The sequence below is a fragment of the Phoenix dactylifera genome, chromosome 2 (assembly GCF_009389715.1).
Source record: "Phoenix dactylifera cultivar Barhee BC4 chromosome 2, palm_55x_up_171113_PBpolish2nd_filt_p, whole genome shotgun sequence".
NCBI lineage: Eukaryota > Viridiplantae > Streptophyta > Magnoliopsida > Arecales > Arecaceae > Phoenix > Phoenix dactylifera.
Genome location: NC_052393.1, coordinates 23446111 through 23456844, shown reverse-complemented (window position 1 = coordinate 23456844; position 10734 = coordinate 23446111). Strand labels below are relative to the sequence as shown.

General features: G+C 38.5%; 1 protein-coding gene across 1 annotated transcript; it reads right to left on the bottom strand.

Annotated features, from left to right (window-relative positions):
• Positions 1-1255: 1255 nt before the first annotated feature.
• Positions 1256-7853, bottom strand: LOC120110004 (polyubiquitin 3-like). Its single transcript, XM_039123963.1, has 2 exons — positions 7778-7853; positions 1256-2182 (listed from the first exon to the last, which is right to left on the bottom strand). The coding sequence occupies exons 1-2, from the start codon at positions 7799-7801 to the stop codon at positions 1256-1258; spliced, it is 951 nt and encodes a 316-aa protein (XP_038979891.1). The 5' UTR covers positions 7802-7853.
• Between the last annotated feature and the right edge of the window lie 2881 nt (positions 7854-10734).

Below are 10734 nucleotides of genomic sequence, written 5' to 3'. Positions count from 1 at the left end.
AATAGCTGATTTTAAATACTTAACAATTAAAAACTTAGTTTAAAATTCTCATATTAAATAGCTGATTTTAAATACTTAACAATTAAATACTTAGTTTAAATAATAACAGACTAATTAGGATATCAGCTAATATAACACATTATATCAGTAAACATAGGCCAAGATAAAAAGGTAGAACGTGCCAGTTACATAATTATACATCATATAGGTAGGTGCCCGGTACCAATACAATACCATCTCAACTGATATCCCGGCGTTGGATGAAAACCTTGGTCTGGTCTTCGGAGAGTAATTTATCTCCAATGGCAAAAGCAAGCCTAGGGTTACACTTAGCCACCAGCTTTTATAAAACAGATGCCAGGACCTGATACCAAAATTTCTGAAATAATTTGACAAAATCCGGCTGAATAAAATCATCGCATAATAACACCAGATTTTCCATTCTCTTAATCTAAAGCAACAAATTGTAAACGACCATTGAGGTACTAGACACTAGTAGCATCTTGGCTTATAAGAAATAGAAAGTGTCACGATAACATAACTTGCAGAAGGACCTCCAAAAGAAAACCTCATGAGTTCAGCAAAGCGTCATCATCTCAATTATCTCCACCTGCAAAATTAAGGTAAGCATCATACTAGAAAGGAACATGCAGTATATTTCTAGCTCACATTCAACAGCAGAAGTGGAGCTTCTTGGACAACATAAAACAAGAAATGCTCGATAGCCACCCATCGTCTCAGCAGCAGCCCCTGATACATCAGCCTACAGATCACCTAAACATATATCCTTTTCCTGTTCCAACAGATATTGACTATGTTTTGCCATTAAAATAACCATCCAGAAAGGATTATCAATCCAGATACAAGTTAGTTGGTAAGTTTTTTCATAAAAGCATACGAAAGAAAATGAAAAGAAACCTTTCCTTTCTAAGATGTCACCAAAAGAATCAGCCACAATGGTGACACATCCTGAAAAATCTGTTTATCCCAATATTTTATCTCACAGATCTATTGTACCTTTCTATCATCATAAAATGCATTAGGAACTAAGCAGTAGAGTAGAGCCAAAGTGAATGTTGTTCTGTGCCAAAGTAGAACACTCATGGAGCCTTTTCTTAAAATAACAAAGCTTTAGATTTATGCATGGAATATTGGTCCTCTCTTGGATCATGGCTTTCACCTCTTTTATTTTAGTGTCTGGCTCCACGTTCGGAGAGATTCTTTCCCCATTTACTAAGTTCACAAAGATATGATGTCAGTACTGAAAAGAAGCATGTGTTCGTAGATCGATGGCTGAACCAGCACGTGTTCGGACATCGATGGTTGAACCACCCTGAATATGATAATCTGCAAGAGTTGCATCTTTGTCAAGTACTTTCCCTGCATACACCAGCATCTGGTGATTCAGTTTGAACCCCTTCTTTTCCATATTATCCATGACATTAGCTACCGTGCTGCTCTTTTCCACCATGAGTGTTAAGGTCTTCCCACTTGCACTCTTAATGAATATCTGCATTGGAGACGACGACAACTGCAAGACAGAATTATCACAGATTTTATGGTCATGCAAAGTTAGAGTGTCCTGTAGCTGGTTTCCAGCATAAACAAGCATCTGTTCACCAGTAGGATCCCCCTCCAAGCTCTCAACTATCATCTTGACATCCCTAATGGTGTACCAGGTTCTCACTTCAAGTATTAGGGTTTTACCACTAGTGATGTTGACATATATTTTCAGCTCATCTTTTGGATGCAATACTAAATTAAGCAACAAAGCTTCTTTGATATCATAAGCAATCAATGTCTCGTTATCCTCAAGTGATCTGCCTAAGTAGACGAGTGTTTGTTGGTTTAGTGGGATTCCCTCCTTGTCCTGGATTTTAGACTTCACATTTTGAATGGTGTCGCATTTCTTCACATCAAGCACAATTGTATTCCCAGTGGTTGGAACCTTAACAAATATTTGCATTCCATGTCCAATATAAAGGTTGATGGTGGAATTCTCGGGAATGTTGTAATCGGCTAGTGTATTAGTACCCTTGAGATGATTACCTGCAAAAAATAGCTCTTGTTGACTCGGTGCAAGTCCCTCTACGGGGGAAATCTTAGCTTTGATGTCATCAATTGTGTCTGTGCTGTTTACTTCAAGGGCTACAGTTTTCATCAACTTTAAGAAGATCTTCATCTGCACAAAGAAAAGATATTGGAAAAAATTGAGAGAACAAAAAAAAACATTTTCTAAGGAAGAATGGATCGAGAGAAGAATTAAAGATGAGATGCAAATTTAACAACATTCATAAATTAAAAAGGAAAAAAAAAAGAGAATTCACCATCATAATCAACACTAATGTGAATATCATCAAACTGATGCCAAGGACCTTATAGTTCAGTAGTCAAGTTCCATAGTGAAGAACATGAGTTATAAGGACATAACTGAGATTAGATTTGTTTCATGAGGAGCAGAGAAAAGATCCACCTCATAAAGACACAAAGTTTTCCATGAATAAAGCCCCCCTTCCAACTTTGTTTATCATATGCACTCTATAATCTATCATTTTCGGCCCATCCCAGCCAAAATCCGGCAAGCCTGTGCAGATGTTTTAAACCTGTTAAGTTCTGCCGGCAGAATTACGTTTGACTAAGTTTTGGGGTAAGCGTGTTCTGGCCAAAAGCAAAATAGACTGGGCATTACTCAACTTAAAATTTAATATTATAACAATTATATATGTATTTTGGATCTCTAACTTATCTACCTCCTCTTTTTCATCTCAATCCGCATCCTCATCTCATCACCACCACCCACCAACCTCAGCTGTCTTCCCCACTTTCTCCTCTTTCTCTTCTCCCTCACTTTCTCATCCCTGTCCTCATCCTTGTCTGCAGGCCCTGAACTGCCTCATCTCTACTAGCACCCCCCCCCCCCCCCCTCTCACCATTTCACTGCACAGCATGGCCATCACCTCTCTTTGATAGGTAATGCCATTGTCCCCATATCTCTCATGCCCCCAGACACTAAAACCTTGCTCCCATTCTTGTTCAAACATATCATCCCCTCCCCCTCTCTCCATCTCTCTCTCTCTCGCTCGCTCGCTCGCTCACTTATAATTGTCAGTTAATTGCAGCCATTCCTAATGGAAATTGTCACTAACTCCAAAAAAAAAATCACTCCCCTTGAGCCATACAAGGGAATATGCATGTGCCCTAGATTTGATCAAGCAAGGTCAAGTAAGTCTCAAGCCAGAGCATTGCAGCTGAGTTGGGATCAGGGTGAGAGATTTAGGCTAAAGATGAAGACAAGCAACTTTGGACCAGTAGATAGGTTGTTGATATTAAGGGCAAGCCCAACCACAACTTGGTCCAGCCCGATCAATGCTCAAGAGTTATCTTGATGTCATTTCATCTTAAAGAAATTTAGTTACCGTTTGGAAATATAATTACTTTCATGGGGATCTTTATCTAATGGAGCCTTTTCTCTCACTGTCCCCTTCTCCTTGAAGACTGATGGAAACAAATTTTTGCTGACTACTGTCTATGGACGGTATGAAAGAGTCTTGTTTGATGCTTTCTAGGTAGAACTGGATGGTGTCCCAGCAGTATTTTCTTTCATAGCTACCCCAATGATAGAAAACAAGAACTATTTACTTGGTGGAATATGATGAAGTTTTATACTCTGATATTAAAGAGGTGGATGATGGTCTCCTTCCCCACTAGTTGTCCTTGTTTGGACAACCTGAGGATCAGGCAATCTTGTTGATTGGTTATCTCTATATCCACTTCCTTCAATTGAACTTAATAGCCTGGAGTGCCTTTTCTTTAAAGACGAAGTACGAGCTACGAACATGGTTTTTCCCACCTAATAAGACATCAAGCCCGGGTGATTTTCCCAACTTCTTCTGTGACACCCAGTAACTGGGCCCGGTCCACCTAACCGGCCAAGCCTTTTGGCCCAACGAAATGAAAAAAAAAAATTCTGGGGCTCGTGGGCCGGCTTGGAGTGGCCAAGCCCGGCCCGATCCCACTCAGCCCGGCCCAGTCTCAATGATGTCAACCACATGTGTTTGTTTTTAGATATCCATGAAAAAATTGGTTTCACTCGATATCTCCAAAGAAATTGTTTGTTGAGTTATTATCAAAAAATGTAGCTTGAAAATGCAATATGGCAACCAAAAATGTTTAAGGGAATAACCCATCTAGTAAAGGAAGTCAATCAAATAACACCATGTTACTTCCAATACACATTGAGATGGTTAGTCACTTCATCATCTCTACTCGGCGCAAAATTCCTTGGTCAAAATTGGAGAATTTAATGAAGAAAATAGAATAATAATAAAAAATGCAAGATACATCATAAAGAAATTGAAATATTGCCCGAAAGAGATAGACTTCGCGTCTTCACCTCTATGATCATAGTCAAACATTGTGGTTTCATGGATGAGGATGAGTACTTCTTGACAAAATCATTGCCCTCTTCACTTGATGCATCTTTTGATGGAGGCAACTCTCTACATGTCAATATCTACTCAATTTAATAGTCCCCTTTTCAATGAGTCCATCCTTTACCAATAGGTTAATGAACACATCATCTAAATGCTCAGATACCTAAACAATGGTAAGTCACCGCCTCTTTTCAAATTGTCCCAAAACTTGCTTATATCGGTTCGGAACTCCAAAGGACAAATTCATGAAAGAGGTAGAAATCCAACATATAAATCTTTTTCATTTTTTCATTGTATTTAATTTTATGTGTTCTAACTTTCACAAAAATGTAAGTGTTATTTAACTATGGAGTGACTAGACACCCTACATGTAACAATTGATCACAGATAGATTTTTTGATAATAATGCTCCAAAAGTTTTACGAGATTTTTTCTTTCTTTTTGGAAGTATAAAGGCCCAAATATGTCCTTCCTCCAAAAGGCAATGCAGTCCTAAAGGTCATTGACATAATTGATCATCCATCAAACTTTTTGTTACAGTCCGCATACCGATGCATACTACCTCATACTAGGCATACCATATCGTATCAGTACCGAATCAAAACTCTGTATGGAAGGTATACCGAGTATCAACACACCGAACCGACCTCCATACCAAGCATAAAAACACTATACCAATGTGGTACTGGTACAGGATCCGGTATCCAGATGGCAAACTTTGCTCTTGTATGCTAAATTTAAAATCACTTAATTCACTTATGTTTTACAGGTTATGAACAAAGATTTCTTCAAATACCTCATAAATTATGAAGGAAACAACACAACAAGTACAAGTCTCACATCTTTAACTACTATAGATATATTAGGAAAGGAGGATAAGGAGAAATTATTTTTTTGCAAAAAATCAATGCAAACTCTCGACTAAACAAAGAATTGAATCTGAGTTCTCGAACTTTTGGGTGTTCATTGATAGTGATAAGCACCTCTTCTATACTTTTCTTGCCTTGTATGCATTTACTAGCACTATTAACTCATGAATAAGATTTATAGGGTCACCATATTAATATTCATATCCATATACTATATGTAACAGAATCTCTTGAACAATTATTGTCCATCAGTTATTCATTTAATGGTCTCACTTGATGTCACATTAGAAAGGATAGTGATTCATGGGGTGATCAAGAAAGTCCAAAATAATCAATGTAATTAATTGCAGATTTCCAAGAGGAAAAGGAAAAAAAGCCCAAGGTTCTTATAGAAGTTCTACTTAAAAGGGATAGGGATGACATGAGAAAGGAGATCTCATGGCTATCTTGAAAATAATTCTCACATAATAAAAAGAATAGAAAGAATAATTAAGAACAATTATCTCTTGACTTAACCGATAGATCATGACCATCTATGCTTTCCATGTGCATTGTGCATGTATAATTCTAGTACACCTAAACATTTTAGGCTATGTCAAACCATTTTCATGGATTTCGACCAACAATGCATTGATAGGTCACATGTCTATTATGATTGGACAAGAAAATTCTTGAATATCTCAGCGTACGAGAGGCTGAGAGTCTTCACCTCTATACTCCTAATACTTAGCCCTACATACATGTATGCAACCATGATGAAGTTCTAGATTGATAGGTTGGAATTTATGTAAGGTCAAGGTTATGATTGATTTCAACCCAAGAATGCTAGTATTCCCATTTGAATATACGAATATAAGGAAAAAAGACGGAGAATATGTCTTTGCAAGAGATCCTCTAGTAATCAAAGAAGCAAATACAAAATATTATATCCTTCAAAGTTCATTCCATTTTATTTCTTAGCCTTCGTCTAAAGAATTTTGCATTGCGCATAAAGCCTGCAGGTTTTACACATTAAAAGTTCATCCACAAACTTGAGGTATACCATTTCATCTTCATGGAACATAACTCAGAAGATGTTTTCATGGAATGTAGGTTGCACATCCTCTTGCCAAATGATGCTACAAATCTTTTAACACCAGCTATAAACTACCTAAGAAACAGCAGTGCTTTTGTCCAGTTATTTCCTATTAAAGTCAAGGGCATTTCAGCCTTCTTCATTGGACAAATGGTTGCAGTGATTCAAACTAACCCACTGATAATCCACCAAGTAGTGACCCAGCTTTCACAATAAAGGCAGAGATACTTGTTACTTTAATGGCAACAAGTGATTGGAATTGTTCCCATTGATCCCTAGTGAAACTTACAGGGATCACTTCTGTTCCAAGGGAGGAGCAAACTAATAATTCCTTATGGGGTGGTGGTGGGGTTTTGTTTCTAGGGTTGTTGGGATTGAACTTTTACAAAAACTAGCACCAAATGACATGGTTTTAAGTATCATAGCTTCTGCTTCTAAACAAAGACAAGGTAACTGAAAAATAATAGGTTCCTGGTATCTGAACTTCCAAAAAATATTATTTCTCTATTTGCCATCCCTCCAGAAAAATGTTTCCTCGAGGCTGCCTTTACAACCAATGAGCAAGCTTCCTCCATTTTAAACTCAAGGAACTGAAATGAAGAGGAAACATAAAAATTAGACTAATTAACATATCAATATAGAGCAATATATCAATCTGCGCATACAAGTTTGGCCCCAACATTTGGTTTCAGCTGAAACTCAAAATCATATATAACAGGCTGATCCCAGCATTTAGTGTAATTCGACAGGTTCATGAATCATCTAGATCACCATAGAGCACTTGCATATGAGTTAGTGTCCACATATGCTTCTATTCAGATAAAATGTTCATTCTTACAAATGTCATGCCCTGTGCCTAACTAGTTCTTACATTAATATTAACTGCAATAAAGAATTTGGAAGCAGTGGTGAAGGTGGTGAAGATTCCCCATGATTGAAACCTTCAAACACAAATAGAAAGATATAAAAAGGTCCACATGAATGGATCATCTAAAGCACAGGATATAACCCTAAATCATCTAAAAATGTTATTTGAGCGTCGAGATAGCGAGAGGATCTCTCATCAAACATCTGGAAAAGAATATCCAGCTAAAATTCAACTCCAAATCTTGGTAAGCAGTAAACTGAAAATGCTGCATATAAGATGCCATTATGTACAAATTCACCAGCTAGATCTTGTCAATAAAAGGAAAATTTGAAATAAAAGAGATATACTTATCCATTATCTTAATAGAACAAGAATAGCATTAGCAAAATATTCTGGGAACGATCTGCAAGATATCAGTACGAAAAATATAAAGAGTGAAGAGGCCCAGACAAAGGCGACAAGAACCATGTTCAAAAAGCGAGGAGGAATACATAAGAAGCAGCAGTACAGCAAGAAGGATCAAAAAATTGACCTTGGATGGTTGGTCGGAATGCATGATCGCCCACCGATACCTCTCACTTTTTACCTCCCTGCCCACGCTCCCACCCTTCCATTTTTTTACCCCCGGCGAATTTTTATTGCAGCCCTAACCAGTAAGCATCGGTTGCAAACGGATCTCGGGTCGACCCGGTTGGCCCGCTCCGAGTTGATCTTGGGTTGGGTCTGGGCCTAAAATATACGACCCATTTTCAAAAATCCGGTTCATCCGGATCTATGACATTGTCCTTTTGTCCAGACCATGTCAAAAACCAGCCTGGTAAAAGTTACTGCAATTGCCTTTTCCAATAATACTCCCCCAAAAATGTGAAATGGTGCTATTTGAAAAGCTACCCATATGAAACTTCTGCATTGGTAGCACTCCTAACTAGCCAATCCAAATCTATTCAAGTCTAATCATAAGCATCATGATTGCCATTAACCCCAATAAACTCGCTCTATACTATTCCCTAGTCCATATAAGCTATAAGCTATAGACTGAATCGGTTTTGATACTATTTTTAACAACTCGGAATCTCATTCAAAAAAAATTAACCAGTAGATGTTATTTGGATTTCTTAGTCCTGTATAAATACTTAAGATCTGTCTAGTGCATAACCAATGTGGAAATAAGCATACATCCGTATGGATCCTTGCATTATTACAATACAATATTATTAACGTTTATCTATATACTTATAGTAACATCATATCATATATAATTAATAGTAACACTAATAAAACTATAATCTAATATTGCACAATATTGTGTAATTATTATAAAAAATCGCATAATATGTACTATAAAAAAATTAGTTACATATGTTGATAATATGATGGAAGCTACTTTTTTTTTTTTTGTGAAAACGGCAATTCATATAGCTCTAACTTGAGTACATCCAGCCATATCAAAATAAAGTAAAGAGTGCAGGTGATGCAGGACGGAAGTACGGATTGAAATACAGAGAGAAAGAGGAGAGGAAGAGGGGAAGAAGAAGGGAAAGAGGAGAAGAGGAGGAGGAAGAAGAAGACCAATTTTCATTCATTAATTCATTAAAAAAAAATTAAACAAATGCTTGCCCTATATATGTAGGGCCACCAAATATCAAATAAGTCCCTATGAAGAAAACAACTCAGAAGAGGCCCTCAAAAGACAATATGCAAACTAATCCTACCCACATAAAATAAATAATAAAAATGACATCAATCAATCCAGCCACAACGAGAGTGGCTGGACCGTCTTCCTGCGACAACCATGATCCGGCAAAATAATCAGTCCAGTACTCGTGTCCGCACCAACTCCCCTCGGGTAAGAAGAAGTCGACCCCGACGAATGACTCTGGTAGTACTCCAAAAGATCTGGATCAATGCGCTGTAACTCCGCACGTGTAATCCATGTAGCATCAGACTCCGGGCGTCCTCGCCAACGAACCAGAAAACGCTGAACACCTCCATCACTGGTAGAAACAGTCTGCTCATCTAAAATGGCATCAATATATTCTTTTTGTGCTGGGGGTAAAGCTAGAGTGGTCGGGGATGGGATGGAATCAAGAATAGGAGTATCATCAAGCTCAAGTGATGGCGGAGCGAAAGGATCAGTAGGAATAGAAAGGGAGCCCTTGTAAGCAACCAAATCCTCAATATTAAAAGTGGAGCTAATACCAAAATCAGAGGGAAGATCAAGAACGTAAGCATTAGTACCCACTCGTTGCAATACCCGAAAGGGCCCAGCACTACGAGCCTGCAGTTTCTTGACGGTTCCAGATGGAAACCGCTCAGGCCGAATACGTATCATAACATAATCCCCAGTTTGAAATGTTTTATCTCGCTTATGAGAATCAGCTTGTAGCTTATATTGAGCATTACTCATATGAATGCGCTTGCTAATTTCCTGATGCAGATTATGAATGTGTTGTGCAAATGCATGTGCAGACTCAGAAATGCGAATATGGGGGGACATAGGTAAGAGATCTACAGGTTTGCGAGCTTTATAACCATGGACCACTTCGAATGGACTCATCCCGATAGATCTATTGACCGACGAATTATATGCAAATTGGGCGACACAGAATAGAATCCCAGTTACGATTGTGATCCCCTACTAGACTACGCAGAAGGTTACCTAGACTTCGGTTGACGACTTCGGTTTGGCCATCGGTTTGAGGATGATAAGCCGTAGAAAATTTAAGTTTGGTGCCAACCAGATGCCACAAGGTTTTCCAAAAATAGCTCATGAAGCGGACATCCCTATCGGAGACAATGGTTTTTGGTAAACCGTATAACTTAACAATCTCATCAAAAAATAGCTTGGCTACTCGAGAGGCATCAGAAGTTTTGGAACAAGGGAGGAAGTGGGCCATTTTAGAAAAACGATCCACAACCACAAAAATGGAGTCATGTTTCCGAAATGTGCGAGGAAGGCCGAGTACGAAGTCGATACTAAGGTCAAGCCAAGGGCGATCTGGGACAGGTAACGGAGTGTATAGGCCAGTATTTTGTTTTTTGTGCTTAGCTAGTTGACACGTGCGACACTGTTCCACAATTTTAGCAACATCCCGTTTCAAACTTGGCCAAAAAAATTGACGTTCAACTTCTTCTATGGTCTTATCACGGCCAAAATGTCCAGAGAGACCACCGGCATGTACTTCCCATATCAAGAAATCGCGCACGGAAGTGCGCGGAATGCAGAGCTTGGAAGCTTTGAACAAGTACCCGTCTTGTAGATAAACACCATCAATCAAAGGTCCTTGTCCATCAGCAAGGGCATTATAGAGTTGGCCAAAATCTGGGCAAGACAAGTAATCGAGCTTAAGTCTATCAAAACCGGTGATGGAAACAGACATGGCGAACAACAGAGTTACTCGACGACTTAACGCATCAGCAGCTTTGTTCGCAGCACCTGACATATGCTTGAGGACAAAAGTGTAATCTTGGAGGAACTGAACCCACTTG